General features: G+C 44.7%; 1 protein-coding gene across 1 annotated transcript in view; it reads right to left on the minus strand.

Annotated features, from left to right (window-relative positions):
* Positions 1-24,571, minus strand: part of Swap70 (switching B cell complex subunit SWAP70) — a 61,565-nt gene that overhangs the window by 3,602 nt on the left and 33,392 nt on the right. Inside the window, exons 3-9 of the mRNA XM_085841402.1 lie at positions 22,700-22,873; positions 14,504-14,731; positions 12,845-12,991; positions 10,935-11,043; positions 8,765-8,946; positions 5,548-5,655; positions 4,203-4,369 (exon numbers count right to left, since the gene is read on the minus strand). Coding sequence (XP_085697528.1) covers positions 4,203-4,369; positions 5,548-5,655; positions 8,765-8,946; positions 10,935-11,043; positions 12,845-12,991; positions 14,504-14,731; positions 22,700-22,873 — 1,115 coding nt within the window. The remainder of the gene's footprint in view (positions 1-4,202; positions 4,370-5,547; positions 5,656-8,764; positions 8,947-10,934; positions 11,044-12,844; positions 12,992-14,503; positions 14,732-22,699; positions 22,874-24,571) is intronic.

Raw genomic sequence — 24,571 nt, forward strand, 5'->3', positions numbered from 1 at the left:
CCCAGAGCTTAAGTCATCTACCTGTCAGCTGCCGGAGCCAAGCTCTGCAACCTGCCTGGCTGCTACAACACTGAAACATTTATTCATCTAATAAAGACCTATTACCAACAATCCTGGAGGTACCAGTCCCTCATCACAGATGAAGGAATGTGTCCACAAGTGTACCACAGAGGACACAATGGACTTCAATGCAGGTGTTTGACACCAAAGTGCTAGCCGAAAGAACAAGCTGGCTTGGACTAGTCAACTACATTTCTGTTTAAATAAATAAACCAATACACCGCCCAAGCCTGCACTCAAGATGCAGATAGTGTAGCCAAACGCCAACAGTGTCAAGGCACAAGTCTAACAAGGAGCCACAGAGTCAAGTCATCTGGCAGGGCAACCACTGTCACCTGCAGCATCTGCTCTCTACAATAGCAGCAAGGAAAGAGGCAAGGACCACAACACCACTTCCAGATCCCAAATCCCCCTACAGGCACACTTGAGCTCCTTGGAAGTCTCCGGAATACAGTGTCCACCACTGAGCCCAGCACTGCAGACAGCCCTGACATGCACTCCTCGTTCACAGCTATCCATTATGCATCTGTGTTCTTTGCCAATGCTCTTCTATGGTCAGTGAGAGTGCTGAAGTACGGAGGAAGAGCAGGCTTTCAGAGGGCTAGGCTGCTTCATGCAGCTAGAGAATAGCACAGTGGGGTCTTGTGGGAGGTGGAGCCCCATCTCCCAGTACAGACTCCACCATACAGAACTTGCCACCTGTCCTTGGCAGCGGAGCATGGTGGAACAAGAAATGAGCTTGGCAAAGCAATTGTTCCCTGGAACTCTGACTCAAAAGCACCTGGCACAGAACCAGAGACGATAGGTAATTGCTCTTACTGATGGCAGGGGCAACAGCAGAGCTGACACTCAGTACCTGTGTGTGTCTGTGGCATCCGCCCCAGGCCTATACCCCTTGGTTCCTGCCACTGTTCAAGACCAGGCCACCTGCCCTCCATGGAACTGGAGAACTATTTAAGAATCCCATAAATCACCTTCTTGCCTTCCCTCATCCAAGTTGGTTTCTGTGGTTTGCAAACTGACCTCTGACTAAAGGTTTCAGCACTTCTGCCCTTCCCGTGCCTAAGCGTCCTCCTTTACAGAGAAGGAATAAGCCCAGTGTGTGCACACGTCTGTCCTCCTAGCAACTCAGGAGGCGAAGACAGGAGAATCCATTGTGACCTGCCATATGGGTACTGGGACCTGGACCCTAGCCCACCACAAGAGCAGCAGCAAGTGTTCTTAGCTGCTGAGCCATCTCTAGTCCCTCTGTCTTTCTGATGTTCTCTTGGCCTAACGCTATCATTCAACATCCTTCTTAATTCTGTACATGACGTATCTTCCCCATCCATTAATGAGATAAAAAAACAGAAAACTAAACACTGGCATGCTAAACACTGTACCTGCTACATCTAACTTCATCCTCACAGCCCTGAAACCGGCAATCACCATTATTTTATGTGAATAAAAAACTAAAAGTTTGACATACTAAAATACTACTTTAAATTCAAGTACCATGAGAATTAAGTACCCATCCATACCTCACTTAAGAACCTGGGCCCCGGCTGCCTTCAAACACATGAAAAACATCCCAGCAGCTGGCAGAGAGGCAGCAGTGCACACTACTGTGCCAGGTACATCGTGGACCCTTTCAGGCATTCAAAAGCTACCCCCTGGGCCTGGGGTGTAGCTCAGGTGGAAGAGTGCTTGTCCAACTTGTACAGAGCTCTGGGCTCAATAGCTATCTAGCAACAGATAGGATACATGTCTGTAGGCAGCACTCCAGGGATGGAGTCCTGGAGATCAGGAGTTCAAGGCCATCCTCAACTACATAGCATCTTCCTCCTGAGGTCAGCCTTTCTCAATCCCATCACTCAGGAGTCAGAGGCAGGCGGACCTGGTCTACAGAGCCAGTTCCAGGCCATCTGGGGCCACCTAGTGAGACTGTGTCTTAAAAATAAAAATCAACTTTAGTTTGGTGACATAAAAACTTACAGACCCATATGGCCTTTCAGCCGACCCTTCTAGCCCATTTCCATTCTTCTGTGTCACAGAGTGCAGGCTTTATAAGCCTCACCTCATTTCCTGCTCCTTTCTTGGATGGCGAGGGGATGAGCCACTTCCTGCTCCTGCCACCACGCCATGCCTTCCCAGCAATTACAGACTCCCCTCTGGAACCGCAAGCCAAAGCAAACCCTCCTTTCCCTAGTTGCTTTTATCATTATCAAAGCCAGAGAAAAGTCACCACTGCAGAAAGCATCATCTACCCCACACACAGGAGAGCTGACACTTCTGTAAACTTCTGAGTTACCTGGTCGTCTGAGGCTTAATCTCTGCTGTGTTATATCCTATTTCCCTCAAAACTACTGAAACATGCCTTCCCCATAGATTTTTGTGCATGAGAGTAATCTATAAACTCCCAGCAAGAACAAATCTGTAGCTCAAAATATGTCTAGTATCACTCAGAGTGCCACTCTCTGGAAGTGACATGGGATTTGCACCTTCTCCTGAATGACCTGCTAATGCCACTGTCAACAGCACCACTGATAGCTCCAAGTAGCTGGCGAGGGCAGAGGACAACCCTGTGCAGTGGCTTCTCTCCTTCCCCCTTCCTGTGGGTTCCATGGATTGGACCTGGGCTGCCAGGCTCATGCAGCAAGCAGCTTTACCCACCAAGTCACCTTGATGGCCCCAAATCAGTTTTTTCTAAGGGAAACATTGGATGCCTTTTTGTTATGTTGTTTGGGTGTGGCTGCATGCAGAGGTGCACGCGTGGAGATTAGACAGGTTTGTTCTCCTTACACCATGTGGATCTCAGAGATCAAGCTGACCTCTACCCCTGAGCCATCTCACCAGCCCCATCACTTTTGGCTAAGTATACAACTAGAGGAGATGCCTTTTCCAGCTTATTTTCCATTTTTAATATTTTAAAGTTATTATCATGTGTATGTGTGTGCTGTGTGAGGTCAGAGGGCAACCCGGTGAGTCAGTTTCCTCGTTCCTCCTTTACATGGGTGGCAGCGATAGAACTAGAGGCATCAGGCTTGCACAGTGTCGAGCATCTTTTACCTGCTGAGCCATCTCAGGTCCTCTCCTTTTCTTCCCAGGTTTAAACAGCATCTTTCGATTCTCACATGAGGACTGGCAGCTGTATAAATTCTACCAGCTTACCTTCTAACTGTTCCCCAACATGGGGTGGGGAGCTACAGCTCAAGGCCCAGGTACATCTGTACGCCTCCCACAAGCCCTCATGGAGAAGTAAACGAGACAATGGTTAAACCAGGACAGGTCCTTATCCTCCCTGATGTTACAAGGACCCAAAGCAGGGGCTGGGGAGATGGCTCAGCGGTTAGCACAGGTGGCTCTTCCAGACAACCTGGGTTCAATTCACAGCACCCACATGGTGGCTCACACCTGCCTGTGACTCTAGTTCCAGTGCTTCTAATACCCTCACACAGATGTACACGCAGTCAAAAAGAAAAAAATTCAAATCAAAAATTTTCTCTGAGAATATAAACATCATAAATTGTAAATCAGAATTTAAAAGTTCAGGGGTGGGCTAGTGAGATGGCTCAGTGGGTAAGAGCACCCGACTGCTCTTCCGAAGGTCCAGAGTTCAAATCCCAGCAACCACATGGTGGCTCACAACCATCCGTAACGAGATCTGGCGCCCTCTTCTGGAGTGTCTGAAGACAGCTACAGTGTACTTACATATAATAAATAAATAAATCTTTAAAAAAAATAAAAGTTCAGGGGTGGGGCAAAATCTAGTTTCAACTTTAAAACTTGGACTACATGTGAAGAAATGGTGGCAATCCCACACTACCAAACAGACAGTATATATTCCCTCCCCATCCACCAAAACTCTGTTGCAGCCTGGCCCAAAGCAGTCCTTCCTCTGCAGCAAGGGCCACTCAAGTTTCCACTACAGCTGATCTGGCGGATAGATGTTCTGGAGTAGAATGAAGTGCATCCCGGCAAACAGGGCCACCAGACTGCTCTTGGTACAAGGCCCTTAGACCCCCAAGCAAAGGATTCTGTACCCTACAATCAGAAGAAACACCCCTGCCAGCCCAATGTGCAGGGTCTCCCAGGCTAAACAACAGTGTTAGAATCCTGAGCAAGCAAAGCCCCCGAGGGAGAGGGCTGCAAAGCATCTGCACCTGGCCTGAAGCTTGCGCACAGTCTCTTCATCCTGCCGGGCCTGTCTCTCGTCCTCAAGAGCCTCCTGCAGCTTTAGGTACATGTCTTCCAGCTCCCGAACTCGCTGCAGATACTGCTCCAGTTCGGAGGACTTCTGGGCAACCTGCTCCTCCATCTGCTGTCTGATCTGGAGGGATGAGAGGATGGTGGTCTTGCTTAAATTTGGTGAACAGCCTATGAGCTGCAGGTCCTACTGCCTATAATTCCTTCCCCATCCCTGGGGCGCTAACAAGTGCATGGCTTTCCCCTCTGGATTGAAGAAGAGTTAATCCCTGTTTTTAAAACATAAAGACAAGCCGGGCATGGTGGCACACGCCTTTAATCCCAGCACTCGGGAGGCAGAGGCAGGCGGATTTCTGAGTTCGAGGCCAGCCTGGTCTACAAAGTGAGTTCCAGGACAGCCAGGGCTATACAGAGAAACCCTGTCTCGAAAAACCAAAAAAAACCAAAAAACAAAAAACATAAAAACAGGGCTGGGGGACCGCGTGCTGGTAGTGTTTACTTCACATGTGTGAGTCACGGAGTTCCATACCCAGTACCCTGACACACATACTTTCAAACATGCTGGTGTACTTCTCTGCAGTTTATGAATTATGTCACCAACATTAGCTCCCAGTGTTCTCATGAGAGTCCCGGGAGCTCACAGAATGACCTGTGCAGGGAGCACACACCAATCACAATCACACTAGGGCTCAGAGAGACAGAGCAGGGAGGCAAGGCAGCTGCACATCTCCACATCCATCACAGGCACCTTCCTGAACACAAACAGGAATCTCGCCTTAGTCTAAGCAGACCCTGTTCAGGCACAGGGCTCAGCACAGCAGCATCCCATGAGAGACGAGTGTTCCAGTAACCAGCTGGCTCCACAGAGCAACTGGACCTTGGCGTGGTCAGAGCAGCAACCTGAGCTCAGACGTCTGTGTTCACTTTCCTCACTACAGAGGAGAAATGCTGTGGGTTTAGGCTTACTCTTTCACAGCTAGTCACTGTCCATACCACAAGCCTTTTGAGAATGAAAAGGATCCTGGCTGCCTCAGGATGACAGGGACACCTCAAAGCAAATGAAGGCATGTAACTACACTAACTAAGCATTTATCACCCCCACAGCATACAATTCTGCTGAGGGGTGTGGAAAACAAGGCACCCATCTTTTCCCTCTACCTCTCTGGTACACAGAAAATGCTTAATAAAGGATAACGCACAAACAAGCACACAACACCCCCAGCAGCCACCCAAGGCACAGCAAAGCCAGGATGAAATAGCAGCCAGGCCTTCCAGAGCTGAGGCAGCGGTTCTCAGACTTACCAGCTTCTCCCGCTCCAGCTCCGTGCTGAACCTGGTCTGTAGCTCTACCTGAGTCTGCAAGCGTTTCTTTTCCTCGTCTGCCGCACGAGATGCTGCTTCCTCCAGTTTCTAATCAATCAGTCAGAAGCCCATCCCCAGAAAAGCAAGATTGTTAGTAAGAGAAAGTCTTGCTTAAGCATATAACAAAAATTAATAAAATTAATAAATTAATAAAAATTAAACAAAAGCTGTGAGACCAGTCTGCCCAGTCAGCATATAAAACAAATCCAGTACGAATGACTCCATTCTAAACACTGTACACAGAGAATCCGAGGAGACCACTGGATCATTATCACTTGCAACTATACTCACAGTCTGACCTAGTTCTGGAGCTTTCTATACAGTGCTGTCTCCCACCACACTATTCCTTACACGTTACAGCTTCCAGGCAGGTGACACCCCCACCCCCACCCATCCTCAACCCCCTCCAAGAACAACTGGTTTAAAAAAACAAAACACATTAAAGCTTGCAGATTATCCTAGCGTGTTGAAGCTGTACCTGAGCAGTGGAGTGCTTGCCCAGCATACACAAGGCCCCAAAGTTGATCCATTCCACCCTCAAAGGACAAAAGGCAAAACACAAACAAACAAATACACAGGAAACAAAAAGGCTGTGGTGTTTCAGGCACCCCCTCCCCTCCCCCAGGCAAGAAGGAAGTGCCACTCCTGGCAGAAGAAAGCTGAGACAAGGGCGCCCTCTGTCCTCTGCTCACAGCCCAGGCTGGGTAAGGGAAGAGCTGCTGCTGGGTTTTCACTGGGGTCAAGGCTGGCAGGCAGAGAAGACAGATCTGATCACCCTGGTCTAAACTCACTTGGGCAAAAGCTCCACGGGGGGGGGGGGGGGGGGGGGGGAGAAGGAAACAGAGGTGAAAGCAGGCTGTGCCCTCTGCTCTTAAAGCAGGACTGTGGATGGCTCCAAGTATGCGCTGCTGTCTCCACACAAGCTCATACAACTTGCAATCCTCCTGCTTCAGCCTTCCAAGTGCTGAGGTTATAGGTCCCTGCCACCACATGCACCCAGCCTTCCAGGGAAGTTTTGCACAAGGAGAAAAGCAAGCACTGCAGCGCTCACCAAACATAACTTTGCTATGTAAGGCATACAAAGGAGATTTGGGCAGTGATTAAGAGCAGTTCCACCCGGAAGCAAACCAACCAGATTAGTTAAGCCTGACAGAAGCAGGAAGGTCTGGCTAGGCAGAGCCCTCTCTAAGACTGGCCTTAAGAGGACATGGGTCTAAACTTAACCTCAGACTGAGGCTACTTCATTCCCAGGCACTGCGGAAATCATAGCAAACATCCAGAACTCAGTGAACTCTAGCGGTCAGTCAGGGGTGACGGGAAGGAAAGTATACAGGGAGAAGAGGAGAGCCATGTGGAGGGTCATTCCAGGTGACTGTGGCTGCGCACACCCCAGCTTGTTGCCCTGAGGAGCAGACTGAAGGCCTCGGGGGTCCAGGAAATAGTCCAGCCAAGTCACTACTAAATAAATAACCACACAATGACAAGCTTTGGGTAGGGGTGTCAGGATCAGTATCCATAGTTCCCACACCACCTTATCTTCTAAAACATCCAGTTTTCAACTAAAAGAAAAAGTATGAGAAACAGGAAAGTGTAACCCCTATGTAGGAAAACAGTCAACAGGCACAGCCTTTGAAGCAGCACAGGAGCATATCTACAAAGCCATTACAGTAAATATACTATAAAAGAATGACAGGAAGTCACAGTTAGAGACATAATAGAAGGAATAACAATATTCGGTCAAGTGGAGAAAGCATATCAATAAAGAGGCTAATTAATTTTTTCCATTTCAGTTTTTTCTATTAGATATTTTCTTCATTTACATTTCAAATGCTTTCCCGAAAGTCCCCTATACCCTCCCCCTGCCCTACTCCCCAACCCACCCACTCCCGCTTCCTGGCCCTGGCGTTCCCCTGTACTGGGCATATAATCTTCCCAAGACCAAGGGCCAAAGAGGCTAATTTAAAAGAACCAAAGGGAGAATGATGCGCTGTAATGTTCAAGAACCGACTGAAAAGTAAGTCCTCTAGAGGACGGTGTGCACAGCGTGCACAGCGTTAGGAAGCCAGGGCGTGGTGTGCTGGAGCACACCTATGACTCCTGAACTGGAAGCTGCAAGCAGGAAGATCAGACATTCAAGGCCAACTTCCCTATGTAGAGAGTTGAAGGCTAGCCAGGGCTTCAAGATCTTATTTCAAAAAGAGAATCAACTAGAGGGGCTCAACAATCTCTTTGGGCTACTAAAGAGATACACAGAAATTATACAGTCAGAAGGACAGAAAAACAAGAAAAATAAACAGCATCAGAGAATCTGGTGACTGTTACACACAATATTCTGTTCAACAGCATATGGAACAAGTAAAAAGGGAGCAAAAATACTTGAAGAAATACATGGAAATTTTACCCAACATAATGGAAAACCTTGGTCCACATTCTATAAATTCTAAACAGATAAAAAAAAAAAAAAAAAAACAAAGACAGTGCCAGACATGGTAGCCTCATCAGTCCTCCCAGGCAGAGCTGATTTCTGAGTTAGAGGTCAGTGTGGTCTACACAGGAAGCTTTGGGCCAGCCAAAGCTGCATACTGAGGCCCTGCCGTAAAACAAGGACAGCAGCAGTCGCAACACCACAGTAAAACCACAAAGAGACGTTGAGAGCAGCAAGACATAAGAACCTTCAGCAAACACCACAGCAAGTTAGTTCCCCTCAGAAACGCATGACTAGTCATTGTCACAAACTGGAATGCGCCATGTCTGGCTGCAGCAGGTGACTACAGAGCCTCCTACAGCACTGTCCAAGACAGCGGCTCTTCCATCAGCCCAGCCTTCCTGCCTATAGACCTGGGTCACCTCCTACTTCTCAGTTCTACTTCTGTGTGTGTATCCCACAGAGCTGTCAGAGCATGTGTGAACACACAAAACAACGGTTCAAGTCTAAGCCCTTTAGCACCATCTCTAAGAGGGACAGCTCAGAGCTTTACCCTTATAGACACACAGCTTGCTAGCCCTAGGGCTGGACACCTTCTGAGAACTCAGCTCACCAAACCACTCCTAACTTTTGTGCAGGAAGCAAAGCTCCTGAGGCTGTGTGTGGCTTGGGTACCAAGCGGGACAGCGCTTCCCTTGCTGTTTCCCTTGCCATCTCTGTCCTGCGCCTAACCTTCCTCACGCTTTCCAGCTCCTGCTGCTTGTTTTCATTGGCGGCTTGGAGTTCCTTCATCTGCCGCTCCAGCTCCTCCTGCTCGGCTAGCAGCTTCCTTCGCAGCTCTTTCCGACGCTGGCGGGCTTCCTTGTGTGGTGGGGGGCTGCCCAGCTTCAACAGATGGATGGTGGAGTGGATGGCTATAAGGAAAAGGAGAAAGAACAGGAATTATAATCATATATCTAAACTCGAATAATATGTAACAGCAGTCGGGATGCGATGGTGCCAGTGAGCTCAGCCTGAGCAGTATCAACTTCTCCAGCTCCTACATGAGGAATCTGTGCATTCAAGTCTCTTCTGAGTCCAGGCCCACAGCTGTGCACCTGTGCTTACAGACACTTCACTGGAAACACACCACACACACATACACACACACTTTCTAAGACAGAGCTTCATTAGATAGCCCAGTTTGGTCTGTCCTCAAACTCAGAGCAACCCTGCTGTCTTTGGTTACCAAGTGCTGATACCACATACCTGGCCCTTTCCTACTCCCCAAAATGCTAGATAAGGACAGGCAAGATGACTCAGCATGCAGACACTAGCTGTGAAAGCCTGGACCAGTTTAATCCTTGGGATCCACACATGAGATGTGGCATGGATGCCCATGCACACACATCAGCAGCACACATACACATAACAACAGTTTTTAAAGTCAAGAAAAATTAAGGCACACTAAGGGCAGAGAATCAAAGTTCTTAGCATCTGATGTGCAGTCTATTACACAGACTCTGCCCTCAGCTATGTCTATGAAATCACTTCCCTCCCTATATGTAAATACATATCTGAGTAGTTACCATTTATTGAAAATCTACATATACCATAGCACACAAAGGACTTCCTAAGACACATATTTGCAGATGAACACTGTCTGCATACATATATCACATTTCATATAAAAATCTCATTTCTTTTCTGTTTTTTTTTTAAATTAATCTTATGTTTATGAGTAGTTTGCCTGCCTGTATGTTTGTGCGCCATGCGTGTATCTGATCCCCGAGAAGGTAGAGGAAGGGTGTCAGACGCCCTGGGACCTGTAGGTACTGAGCATCATTTAGGGGACCAGCCAGTGCTGTTAATCACTGAGCCATCCATCTCTCTAGCCCCTTTTCTGGTTTGACTCTGTAAGTGAACCTATTATGTAGTGCAGACTGGCTCTGAACCAACAGCAATCTACTGCCTCTGCCTCCTGGTGGCATCACTGGCACAACCTACCACACCTGGCTCTTGGTGTTTTCAACTACTTAAATTTAATGTCCTCTTAACTAATAGCTATTGTTCAAATTCGAGCAGCATGAACAGACATCCAGGAAAAGTTTCTGCCTACTCTTACCTGGGCTTCCTGTCCATCAGCAACCAACGCTAACAGTTTCTTGTGTTCCTTCTGAGATCATTTAAGCAGATGAGTAAGGCTACATCATCCACTTCTTTTTAAATGCTAACACGATGCTCTCTCCTCAAGCTATCAGTTTCTTGAGTTACAAAACCACTCCATAAATTCCTTTTCCATCTTGTGCATGACCAAAATCTCAACATTCACTAACATTTTTCATATGCCTAGAGGAAAATTCCATACTCTTTCAAGAATTAGGGCAGTAAAACCTAAAATATAGTTTAGTCCCCACAAAGTCAAACAAACTGGCCAAAAAAATTTAAAAAGGGAACTTATGCCAGGCAGTGGTGGCGCACGCCTGTAATCCTGGCACTTGGGAGGCAGAGACAAGCAGATCTCTGAGTTCGAGGCCAGCCTGGTCTACAGAGTGAGTTCCAGGACAGTCAGGGCTACACAGAGAAACCCTGTCTCGAACCCCTGCCCCCTAAAAAGGGGAACTTATGTTTCCTTGGTTTTCTTTCTCATGTGGCAATCGCTATGACATAACGAAACAAACTATGCCAGTGTCTAGGCAAGGTTTGAAAACACAAAGTTGGAGCACTCACGGTTTTGGTTTTTTGGGCTTTTTAAGTTTTGTTTTGTTTTTCCCTGTCAGGGTCTCTAGAAGCACAGGCTGGCGTGGCACTCCGTGTAGAGAGCTCCTACCCCTCCCTGTCTACCTCCCAGTGCTGGGACTAAAAGCCTGTACCATGCCCACCTTCTGCTCCCTGTTGTGGAAAATAATAAAAAATGTCCTACCCTGAATCCATTCTTGTTTCTTCTTCTTATCTGAGGCACTGATTTCAAAGGTCTTATCAAAGCATTTTATTAGAAAAAGACATTTCTTTCCATCTTTGTCAGGCAGAGACTAAAACAGAAACCATGATTAGTTCTTTAAAATTTTATTCTTTTTTGTGTGTATTAGATTCTTTTCAAAGCAGCTGAGGGGAGAGAAAAGGAAGAAAGAAAGAGACTTGGTCTGACCTTAGGTGGGACCATGCTTATTCATGGCAAGGTGGCATCTTTGTCACCCACATATGTGGATGCCAAAATGTTCAGAGGAAGATAGGATGTGGCCTCTTGTTGAGGTGGAAATGACTTCCATAGTTCCAAGGAAGCTGGGAAGTGTAGTCCATGAGCAGGAAACTACCATTTTATTTATGGAGACAGGGTCTCACAACGTAGACTAGGAGGATCTTGAACTCACGACCCTTCAGCCCCAGCCTCCTAAATGCTGGGATTACAGGCATGTGTCACACCACACCTGGCTTAGTTTTCTTCTGATGTATTTCAATTAATTTCTTAACATGTAAGTCTAACTGAAACTCAGTGCCAAAAGAAAAACACCTAAAAATGCAAATGTCTGACTACTAAAGCTGTTCCCAGGCAGCCTCCTGAGTGGTCACAGTGACCTCTGACTGAGATGCCACATCTACATAAGACAAAGACAATACCCAGTAAGGACAAGGAGACCCATGCTCTTTGCTTGCACTCTAGCAGTTGAGAGTGTGCCCTGCAGGAACCCAAGAAGGGACAGCACATATTATAGGAGACCTCTGACTGCTATGGCTTTTTCTTACACCTGAGTTGTTACTGCTGGTGCCCTATGGTTCTTGACCTCTCTCAAGAGAGTGAGTGAAACGGCAGCACCTATGAAAATCCTTAGGTCTCAGTTTAGCGGAGTTATGAGCACGCCACAAAGTATTAACAGAGCTTTATACCATTTCTATAGTTTGCGTGTGAAGTCCCGATTTTAAATGTTATTCAACAATACCAAAACACTAGTGGTGGCTAATATACAAATCAAGTCTAAAAAACAAAAAAGTAATTTTTTTGACACAATGTCTTGCCATGTAGCCCTGGCCAGGTGGAGTAGGAAATCCTCCAGCCTCCTGATTGCTGGGTTTACAGATATGTGTCACTTTGCCCCCACAAAATTTCTGTTCTTTAGGACTTTACATCGCTACAGAATTAACAGCTATAAAATATATCACTCAAGGAAGACATGGAGGCCCACACTTGCAATCTTAGTACTGTGTAGAAAGAGGCAAAAGGATGAAGAGTTCAAAGCTACAGCAAGTTTAAAGCCACTCAGACTAGACGAGAGCCTGTCCTCATAAATACATCATATCTTTAAAAAAATAAAATAAAATGAAGAGTGGTAGCACATGCCTATAGTCCCTAGACCTGGGGTAGAAGAGGCAGGAAGATAAGGAATCCACACCCATCCTTGACTACATGGTTACTTCAAGCTACACGAGACCCTCCCTATCTTACCAAAATGGTCAGTTTTCTTCTATTTGCTTTATTTTAAAAGCTCCAGATCTTTAGTCTATTGATAACTTACAAAATCATCTTACTGCATTTTTTTTTGCCTTTTTAATGGCTTGATTTTACTCAATGATTCCTTACATACAAATCTCTCAGATTTGATCCTTATACTTTACTCAAACCATAAAACAGAAAATATATTCATATTAGGTACACATTTTGTCAGCTGTCTTTAAGATTTAGTTTAGAAGTCACAGTGACTATACTTTATTTTGGAAATGTCCACTTGGGGATTATTTGAAGGTTTAGTCGGTAAAAGTGAGGCTGGAAAGCCCATGGACAGCAGGGGGCAGCAGAGGGCAGCTGAGGGCAAGCATGCAGAGGCCACGCCCACTCACCTCCACACAGCAGTTTTCGTCCAGCAGGATGTCTCCTTTCTTATCTTTCAGATCCTCGCTCACATAGTAGGAAATTATGTTGGGTTTTAATACAAACCAGCGCTCAGTCCAGTTTTTCCGTTTGTGACCTTTCTTCATCATGTAACCCTATGACACATTAAACCAAATGTAACATGTGTGCTTTCATGTGACACAATCCTCTGACTGTCTTATTTACTCTATTATCTGACACCTGGTCCAAAATATACACGTCAGTGGTTCTCACCTGTGTGGACAATGGACAGGCGTCTCTGAGAATCCAGAGACGTGATCCCCAGTGAAATCCACACGACCACACACAAAAGCTTGACATGTAAATCTAGACATTTCAGAGTCTCTGCAAGTGACATACAGATAACAGAACCTTTGCTATTAATAAACAGTGAATTTTCCTACACTGCCTCACCTTTTAAGACATTTATCGAAATATTTATAGGTAAAGAGACATGTTTGGGAGGCACAGCGAAAGGAGACAAAATGGCATGTGGACAGAGACACAGCCATACATCCTTGTAATATCAGATCCCTAATTCAAGTTAAGCCTTAATCAGTGCTTACTGATGGAAGAAAGAACAAGGAAAATAATAATCACCTACTTAACAAGCAAAGCACTAAGTATGGAAAACGGAAAGCAGGTTATTTGATATAATACAGATGCCCGATGCCCTCTTTTGGTATGTCTGAAGACAACTATAGTGTACTCATATATATATAATAAATAAATATTTTTTAAAATGTTTGTTTTTTTAAAAAATATATATGCAGCTGGTACGCATCTTAATCCCAGGAGGTAGACTGAGGCCAGCCTGATCCATACAGTGAGTTCCTGGTCAGCCACAGCTAAGGTGAAATCCTGTCTCAGACAAACAGATGTTCTATTTAGTAAGTATTTAGTTTCCTACATGTATATTAGCCACTGTTGAATGCTGAGGGAAAAAAATATAGCCGTTAAGATAAATACACCTTTGCTATATGAAAGTATCACTTTCTAAAGGTAAAGGTATTTTTCTAATTCTATAAAAATATTGGAAAATCATGTACTTTCTAAAAATATAGAAAAAAATTCACCAAAATCACACATTCCGGAGGTGATCACTAGATAACATTAGTGAGCATCCTTCTAGACATCTCTACACGTGTGTCATGTTACAAGAGCAGGAGTTACAAGAGCCCACTGTTCTATGGCCTGTTGTTTCCACCGAACAATACACCATGGGCATCTTTCCACATTAGTGGGTACAGAATTACATATGACATGAGGGTACTTTTAAAAAATCATTTGGAAACTTGATTGAACAGTCCCTTCAAAAATAGTAACTTCTCAATTCTTAACTGTACTTCAAAACTGTGACAATCATTCTTTAAAACAAGAGCCTGGGACGAGAGATATAGCTCAACTGTGAAGCACTTGTCTAGAATGCATAATACCTTGGTTTAATCCTCAATATCCCAGCAGGGTGGGCGAATCCTAAAAGTCTAATAACAAAGAAAACAGAAAACTTTATTTTTGTTCTAAATCATTTAAAGAGTATAAGTGCCTTATGGAGAGGGAAGGAAGCTATTTGGTCTCAAACACCAGAGTCTAAAGATGAGACAGAGAGAGTGCTATGGCCCTCTTACCTGCTTCAATACATCTAAAATAAGCTCATTGAAGACCTCGTTAATGGCCATAGACACCGTCTGACGGTCCATGCCCTTGCTAAACTGTCCATTCCCAATTAGCTCAATAAGTTCCCATGCAGAAAGGCCATCTTTATTGTCATCAAAGTTTATTTTGTAATGTTCAAATTGTTCTTGTTGCCAACCTCCTCCCATAGCTTCTGTAAGCTTCTTAAGCAGGTATTCAATCTGTAGGGAAACAAAAAATTAATTATTTCTTTTTTTCTTCTCTTTTTCTTTTCTTTTCTTTCTTTTCTTTTTTTTTTTTTTTTTTTTTTTTTAGTGTTTTTGAGACAAGGTTTCTCTGTGTAGCCTTAGCTGTCCAACTTACTCTTTAGACCAGGCTGGCCTTGAGCCTTGAACCTTTACAAAGATCCCCAAGCCTCTGACTCTGAGCACTGGATTAAGGGAGTGTGCCACCATGCTATATATAAATACACCATACACAAACAAACTACTAACACCTCATTACTCTCTTTAGATAAATACTTCAATATACCAAGAACGTTAATCTTTTCCTCCTTCTGTTTTGATTTGTTTATTTTGAGACAGAATCTCATCATATAGTCTAGACTGGCCTCAAACTTACTCTATGTAGCCAAGTATGACCTTGAACTGATTCTCCAGACCCCACCTCCCTTGTACTGAATTACTGGAGCATTTGCAACCAGCACCCAGCTCTGCACACAAATCTCACTAAATATTAGTGTTAAATCAAATAAACATCTCAAATGCACAAGTTATCCCCTAATTTACAAATTTCCTATGTAAACCAGTTACCTCTTTCCTGTTGTCCCCATCCACCAGAACACTGATGATGTGATAAATAAGATTGGATTCCTAGCCTGAGCCAGAAAGGCTTACCAAACCCTGAAACATCAGACATCATACAGAAAAATATTGGAGGGCGGGGCAGAGGCAGTGACACTGAACAAGGAGATGGCATTGCTTGTCTTCAACAACCCCGTATGATGACTCTCAAACACTATCATTCATCTCTACCTTCCCAATTTTTCCTCTCTATCTGATGTATTTCTAGAGCATATTCACAGTACACACTGATGGGTGTGACCATGGTAATTCCATACGTGCACATCAGATACTTTGCACATATTTACCACACCTCCTGTCCTCTCTGATCTCCTCCCCTCATTACTGACTTCAGTTGGTGCAAAATCACCCACAAACCCCACACCAGTACTCTATGTCCTCACCGCTTACATCAAACCAGTAACAAAGTGCTGTTGACATTCCTGGGATCAGCGGTTCTCACTATGAATTAAGCCAGGATTTTTGTGATGGAATGAAAATATGCTAGTTCAATCACAACAGAGCCAGATACAGTTTTACAAGTTTTTTGTGTACACATATTTGTTTGTGTTGGATCAGGATATAAAATGCTTATCTTCCTAAAAGGTTGAAATGGAAAATAAATATTTAGCTGCATGCCATGGCATACTTAATGGCAGCACTTGGGAGACTAAAGCACAGCTATTTCAGGCCAGCCAGGGCTACAGAGGGAAACTCTGTCTCAAAGAATAAAAGAAAGAGGGGTGGGGGAGGATGAGAGAGAGAGAGAGAGAGAGAGAGAGAGAGAGAGAGAGAGAGAGAGAGAGAGAGAGAGAATAAAATAAAACCTCCCAGGAGAAAGAGAAAGTACTGTTTTTCCAGACAGTTCACAAACGTGATCCTTCTCCATGTGCTTGCTTCAGGCCTCATACTGGGCATCTCACCCTCTCCGAAGGCCACACTGCATTTTTAACAAGACCCCAGGTTCCCTCACACTGCTTCAACCAACCCTACAGCAGGCGCTGCATTCCCTACATCCCCTTCTGTGTCCCGCACTCAGTGTGCTGGGTTCCATTCTCTAATCCTCATTTGCTTTTCCACCCCTTTCTGAATTCTTCACAGGTGCCCCATCTATCTTTGAATTCCCAGAGTTCAGCAGGGGACCTCAGCTGACATCTAAAATGAACAAGCTAAGCTCCAATCTCCTCATCTGTGAATGGGGATAACAATACTCATCACACAGAGGACAGTCAGCACAGAGCCACCCAGCAGCCACACCACCGAGGTCGCTTCCCCTCCACACTGGGTGACATTACACAAACACTTAAAATTACACTTGAGAAAACGTTTCCCAAGTATGAGAACAAAGAATGCAAAGTTAAGCTGACCCATGGTTTCACCTGCATAAACAGAAATGCAGACTTTCTGGCAAACATTTGTCAAAACCACAGAAAATATTTAGTTACAAATAAGACTTGGGGTTCATTTTTCTTTTTTATTCTTTGTACCCCCGCTAATGTGATTATAATGCTGTTTGTGAAATAATAAAATGCAACAGGAAATGGAAAGAACTTCCATTTACAAAGTACTGCAAGTTCAAAACCATCACAAGTTTAGTGATAGAAGCTCCGTTGGGATAAACATTCATTAAGCAAGGCCTTGAAAAAGCATGAGCAGTGTCAGCAAATGCTCTGAGTGGAAGGGAAGCACACTCAGGCCCCGCTCTCCTCTTGGTGAAGAGGTGTCACTTACAGCCTAGCCTTTCGTGCTTCTAAGGGGGTGGAGGGTAGTAACCGAAGAGGAAAAAGGATAATGAGAAAAACAATTAAAGTCAAGAAGAGGCTAAAACAAAATAAGTTTTTTAAAAGAAAGGGGAGAGAGAGAGAGAGAGAGAGAGAGAGAGAGAGAGAGAGAGAGAGAGAGAGAGAGAGAACACGTACGCAAGCAGTAATCAAAACTATCCTCAGCTAAATAATGAATTCAAGGCCAGCCTGGGCTACAAGAGAGTCTGTTTACTCCTATTTTCAGGTAATAAAAGATAGTTAGCTCCTCTCATGGGTATTTTGTTCCCCCTTCTAAGAAGGACAGAAGTAGCCATATTTTGGTATTCCTTCTTCTTGAGCTTCATTTGGTCTGGTCAAAGTGTGGAGCAGAGACTGAAGGAAAGACCATCCAGAGACTGCCCCACCTGGGGATCCATATATAGTCACCAAACCCAGACACTATTGGGGATGCCGACAAGTGATTGCTGACAGGAGTCTGATACAGCTGTCTTCTGAGAGGCCCTGCCAGTGCCTGACAAATACAGAGGCGGATGTTCACAGCCAACCATTGGACTGAGCAGGGAGTCTCCAATGGAAGAGTTAGAGAAAGGACTGAAGGATCTGAAAGGGTTTGCAACCCCATAGGAAGAATAACAATATCAACTAACCAGATCCTACCCACCTCAGAGCTCCCAGGGACTAAACCAAAGAGTACACATGTAGGGACTCATGGCTCTAGCTGCATATGTAGCAGAAGATGGCCTTATGGGCATCAATGGGAGGAGAGGCCCTTGGTCCTGAGAAGGCTCGATGCCCCAGTGTAGGGGAATGCCAGGACAGGGAAGCAGGAGTGGGTAGGTTAGTAAGCAGGGGAGCGGGGATGGGATAAGGGGTTTTGGGAGAGGAAACCAGGAAAGGGGATAACATCTAAAATGTAAATACATATCTAATAAAAAATATAAAAATAAAAGATAGTTAGATAAGCAATTATCCAAGGTAGTGAGTGATAACATACATAGAAGTTCTAACTCCCTAAGGGTGCCCAAAACGAGGCACTGGGCTGCTGGTTGAGACTTAGCTCATCAAGGGAATACTATGAGGAAGCACATGTGTATGGCATGTGTGTATACAGGATGAAGGACCATTGTGGATTTGACAGGATGCTGTAGCCCATGACACTACACAAGTCAGGAGACAGCCTTTGCTTACCCACCACCTCCCAGCTCCAGGTGACCCTTTGTTTGCAACTTAGATTCTCAATTCAGTTCTCAAAGCAGCTTCCCAAGTTCTTCTGGAACCTTCCTAGAATGGTAAACTCTCAAGCCCTGGAAGGCTGACCTTAAGCCCCAACACCATCAAGCCATCACTCCCAGCAACTGTGTCCTTCCTGTTGACTTGGAACACAGTCATATACACTCCAAGGAGCAGAAGGACCTTTTGACTGTGCTGGCCAGAGAGACACATTCTCACTCCACTATTCAAGTGAACTAAATAATGAGTCACGTGTGCCAGGGTTGCTTTACAGGAGCGCCTGTGCAAATTCTAAGGCTCATTCAGTTCAGGAAGCAGCCTGCTTCCTCCTTCCAAGCAGATTTCACCAAAAATAACAAGAAGAAACTTCAAGCTGAATGTGATTTTTCTAGGTCTTTGGCTTGGATTTTTATTCTGTCAAAAGTTCTCTCTGAGATTAAAGGAGCAACCTACATTTTACCTCACCTAAGATGTCTTTACAATATACATTTCAAGTTTGAGTTTTCACTGCAAGGCACTTCTTCCAAATACGTGTGTGACACACACATCCTGTTTTCTTCTTGGTTCTGTGGGAAATGACACTAGTAAAAACTATACTTTATGCTTTGTGGGCACACATTTCCAAGAATTATCACCAGAAGAAAATGTGGAACCAACTCAAAGGGGCTCACCATCTCTTTACAAACGTGCCGATAGAAAACACTTTGACTTGACCATGTAATTTAAATATTTATTTAACATTCTTGACATTCGTTCTAGGTGATGGAAACCACAGAATATTGTGGATGCATTATTCACACAACTTCCGTTGTGAGACAGTATTGGCTGAAGTAGAGAACAAAGCCTGGACTTCACTGGGTATGGTACAGCATATCTATGATCTCAGTGCTCAGGGTGGAGACAGGAGAATAGCCACAAGTTTGAGGTCAGCCCAGGCTCCACTGTGAAGCCATGTCTCAAAAACTAAACAAGTAACAACAACAAAAACTGTAAACTTTAAACACAAGTGATCGTTATGATAAGATGGATTACTAGAAACATAAAAATTATGCAGGAGTGGAGGAACAGGAGCACGCCTCTAACCCAGCACTCCGGAGGCAGAGGCAGGTGGATCTCGGAGTTCAAGGCCAGCCAGGAAGAGAGATCCTGTCTCAAACAAACAAACAAACAAACAAACAAACAAAGGAGCAGGAGCGCGCATGTGCGTGCGTGCGTGAGTGCGTGTGTGCGTGTGTGTGTGTGTGTGTGTGTGTGTGTGTGTGTGTGTGTGTGTGTGTGTTCAAGGTAAATACATTCTATTTAGGCTCTATGTAACGGGCAGTAAGCGTCTCTTATGTACATGAGACACTCTGAACTTGCAAGACTTTAAAATTACCAACAGATAAGTTAAACCCACAAAGACATTGCATTTTAAATTTTATTTTTTTAAAATGTATGTTTTTATGTTACATTTTCTAAAACCCTGCATTTCAAAAACAGTTCAAATATATAGTTTTTATATTGTTAAATATTTAGAAAGGAAACAAAATTTAATAGGCACTATTTTTCACATCCTAGTGTGACCTTGAGGGTGCAGTGCTTGGTCAAAGGGCAGATGGCTTGCTAAAGCCCAGTGTGCCAAGGCCACGGTGAAACTTCAAGAGGCTGACTCCGCAACTGAAACAAGTTCATATTAATCTCTCCAGTGATCCCTTCTCTACCCTGCAGGAATATTCCTGCTCACTCACAGAAGAATAATCTCTAAGTCTATCCCTATTTCTACTTAGTGGCTAGAAACAGACCTAGTCATGTAAACCAGGCAGGCCTCAATCTCTTGATCCTCCTGCCTCAAACTTCTCTGGTGCTGGAACTGTAGCACATGTTCCTATTCTGAGAGGAATTTCCCCGTCTGAGAGGAGACGCAGAGGCACTCAAGGAGGCAAAGCACTGAGTAAGCCCACACGAGACACGACAAGGTCTGCTGCACCAGAGAGGTCACTCTCCTCCCAAACAGGGTGGACATGCTTGAAGGAGGACAGAATGTTCGAGTCAGCCTGCAATGATAAAGGCAAGCATTCAGAAACCCAGGCTGGGCTGCAGCAAAGATAGCACCAGGCCCCTCAAGGCCCGTGTGGGTCATGCTCTTCAGGATCATCAAGAAGCTGACCACAGCAGTGGCTCAGTGGTAACGAAGCCCCTAAATCAAGAAAGCTTTCACCATGTCTACAATAAAGTACACACACATCCTTGCTGCTTAATTGTTAATTCTGAAAGCAAGACAAAGTGGCTTGCAGGTCCACCATGGATATTTTCGTGACAGAAAAATCCAAAAGGTCAAGGATAAGAGACCCATCCACTTCTAGTTCCAACGCACATATAAACTTGGAATTCTGAATGGTAGCTGCAAAATATCTTCAAAGACCATATTGGAAGACCAGGAATGGTGGCATACACCTTTAGACCCAGCACTCAGGAAGGCAGGGGCAGATAGACCTCTGTGAGTTTGAGGCCAGCCTGGTCTACATAGTCAGTTCCAAAATAGCAAAGGCTCTGTAGAGAGACATGTTAGAAACCTTACATGAGCTGGAGAGATGGCTCAGCAGCTAAGACCACTGCCCATACCCACCTGGTGGCACACAACTTTCCATAACTCCAGTTCAAGGGAATCCAATGCCCTCTTCTGACCTTTAAGGCCACCAGCACCAGGCACACATATGGTGCACAGACACATAACACAAACAAAACACTGATAAACAGTAGTAGTAGTAGCAGCAGCAGCAGCAGCAGCAGGAATACAATTATTTTCTAAGAATATGTGCATATCCCTGAGCAGCAGCGTGTCTGTCAGAGGCCTTGCAGGGCACCATTACCCACTCTGGATTATGCTGGGCAGTGCCTTAGGATGTTACGCTCCATGTCCCCTTTAACAGTCATGTACACTTAATACTTAAACATTACCATACTTAACTCCAAGACTACCAAAGAGAAACTGCCTCTCCCTTGCTACCAAAGGCTACCTATTGTTATCCAGAGGCCCCTTCTTACTCCTATCTGATTTTTCTGCAATTTACATTCTCATGTGCCTCTTCTTATCTGCTTCCTTTACCAAATCCACTTCCTCCTGCTGCTATAGAATCCGCCCCAAGGTTCTCCTTGGCCCTCACAACTCCATCTATGGTCGCTCCCTCCCTGCCCTAACCCACTCCTGTGGTTTCTCCATGTCTCTTTCCAGCCCTAGCTTCTCAAAAGCTCTAGCTGTGTATTCCCACAAGGATATACTCTATCTACAACATGAAATATGCCATACATGTTATCATGGCCCACTTGGTGAGCACGTATCACGCATGGGTTCAGACAATGCATCAAGTGTTTCACATACTTCAACTGTTTTATCCTCACAGGGTACATTGTAGAAAACAGCTATCTCCATTCTAAAGGTGGAGACACAGATCGGAAGATTACTCTGCTTCTCTGTGAAGAAGTGGTAAAGTCTGGTTTCAAAATCAGTCTGTTTCAAAGACCACACTTTATACAAAACAAACCACTGTGCTACCTCTAGGTGCCCAGGACTGAAATGTGCCACAACCAGGCACTATCAACAAAAGTAGACAAGGAACATGAGGGTACAAATTTAATCTACTGCTTATGGCCTTATGTAGCACAGACCAGTTAGCTGTGTTCTGCAGAGGACTCAGACCCTAAAGTTCAGCCGCAGGAGTCAATAACATCATAATCATGTATCATACAGGGAACTGTCATCTTAATTCAGAAAGACCCCTGTCTGGTCAAACCTCTCCTGCATGTCTGGTTTCCAGAAAGCTGCATAGGAGCCTTACTCCTAATCCCTCCCAATGCCCTTGCCTGGGACATGCAGGGAGAAAGACACAGAACAAGGTCAGCAGAGGGGCTCTCCTTTGCTTTGAGCGGTCTAGAAAAAAGCCATCATCCTAGACTTTGAAACTTGAAACGAGAAAAGCTGCACCTACTCCTAACACAGTGAGAGAACAGTACTCTGGACCCTACATACTTCCCATGGAGCATCAGCCAGTTCTTCTGCAAGCAGACAACTATGTTGTCCCTTGTACTGAACAAATACTCTTTATATACTATGAGGATGGATTCACCTGCAACCACAGCAATTCCAAGAGGAAGGGTCTCACTGTCCCTGCAAATCTCCAAGGAAAATTTTTTTATTTGCCCCTAAGATTGGGCTTTTCTGGATTCAACCTGTTTTGCCTCTGATCTAAAGAACAAAACAAAACAGTAACAAAGAAGCAAAAATAAAAACAAATATCAAAACTGAATCAACACAAATTTTGCAAATCAGGTCTTCTCAGTGCTTAGACATCTAAAAAGTCCCCAAAGCCACACTTACCTCTTCTGGCACAATAATTAATGGATACTTGTCCTCTGACAAAAAGTTGAAAATGACCCACACTTTAAATGCATCATCTTCTGTAATGAGTAGAGGACTCTTTGTGAGGTTTTTCTTGACACAAAGTGTCCAACACATTCTATTGAATTCAATCTTGTCAAAGTTGTCTTGGACCTAGAAAGGAAAGAGGAAACTCACAAGCCAGTCCAAAATAAGGTGACACATATGCACACGCACAGGCGCATATCAGAGAAAATACATGCAAAGAGACAGTTGAAATATTCGTATGTAATGAATACTTTCTCATTCCTCAACAACAAAAATGTATGCTGTAATTATTACTTTCCAGAGACTGATATCCAATCAATCTCACCAAGAAACATAAAGACAATTATTGTAACCAAGATTCCATGGGAATGCTGAGTAGCTAATCCGACCTGAATGTGGGGCTACTGATATTTGAACTGAGGTGTGGCTCGGTGGTGGAATGCTTATGTAACATGTTCACGGCCTGGGTTTGATCCTCATACTGAAAAAAAAAAGTTAAACAGAATAAGAATGGGTAAAGCATGTTCCAGATTGTAGAATAGAACGTCAGAACATCCAGAGATGGCAGCAACCATGGCCAGTTGAGAAAGAATGTGGGTGGTTAAATGTAAGTGGGAAACCCATGCGACGGTGGTCTCAGGTGGACAGAATCTACCTTGTGTTCATTTAAACAAAAAGGAAGTTTATTAGGAGAACAATGAATAACCCCACAGATCCAACACGAGCAAGAAAAAGGAGGCAATGCACCTGTGCCAGTGACAGTAGGAGTCAGAGCTTCAGTCAGAGGAATAGACTAGTGGGGACCCCACAGCCAGTACACCATGAGACAACACCACTGCGCCTGTGCTGTGGCCTCTATGCCACTCACTACAGTGGGTCCCCCCTGAGCCTGGGGCACATTCTCATGTTCAGGTGTCATGAAGCAAAGAAAATAAGGACGTATACTTTTCTGTCTCCATGTGAGAGCCATCAAGAGCCTGTGCAGTGTCTCACATTAGAGTTCAACTCGAGCCAGACCAAACCTGGCAAAGGAGAGTTGAGGCTCTAAGGAAGAGGTTGGTCACTCATGGTAAAGAGTCAGGACTTTATCTGTACTAACAGCTGAAGGCTCCGTGGTCTTCATTTTTACAGCCATACTCTGGGACAATATGGAAGGCAGCGTGGAGGAGCTGGAGAGCAGGACAAGAGCAAATCATGTTCTATTTGTCTTTGGAGAAGCACTGTGTTGTGTATAATGTGAAGCCCCTGCTGGCTTCACGGAGATCTCTTGATCTTTAACCAGAGTCTGTGGTTGGCAAGCCAGCCTCTGAAAAACCGAGAGATGCTCTCTGTACTCTGTCTTTACCCCATCACTTCCCATGATTCACACAAAGTGTCCAACACACTTGTGCAGATCATGTGTCCCTGCCTGACTTGTTTATTTATTTAGCTCCAACACCATTTATTGAAGACTTATTTAAATGTGAAGGGCAGGAGATATCTTCCAGGAGTCAGTTCTTTCCTTCCACCACGTGGATCCTGGGAACCAAACTTGGGTTGCCAGATCTGGTGGCACACACATTTACCAAGTGCACCATTGACACCCCCAGTAGGGACGAAACCCAGAGCATCGTGAACGTTAGACAGGCATTTGAACTTATAAATCCAATTCCTCACCCCTAGCCCTCACTTAGACTAACTTGATATAATTTTATAATTTGAACAGCATCCCTGTTTTATAGATCAGGAAATAGGTTCAGAAAACTGAGGTACTTTACTCAAGTTTACATGACTGGTACACATCAAAACTAAGGCTTAAAGGCCAACTCTTTCCACTCTGTCAAA

This window comes from Mus caroli, unplaced genomic scaffold (genome assembly GCF_978045245.1).
Source record: "Mus caroli unplaced genomic scaffold, Mus_caroli_1 scaffold_8, whole genome shotgun sequence".
Lineage (NCBI taxonomy): Eukaryota > Metazoa > Chordata > Mammalia > Rodentia > Muridae > Mus > Mus caroli.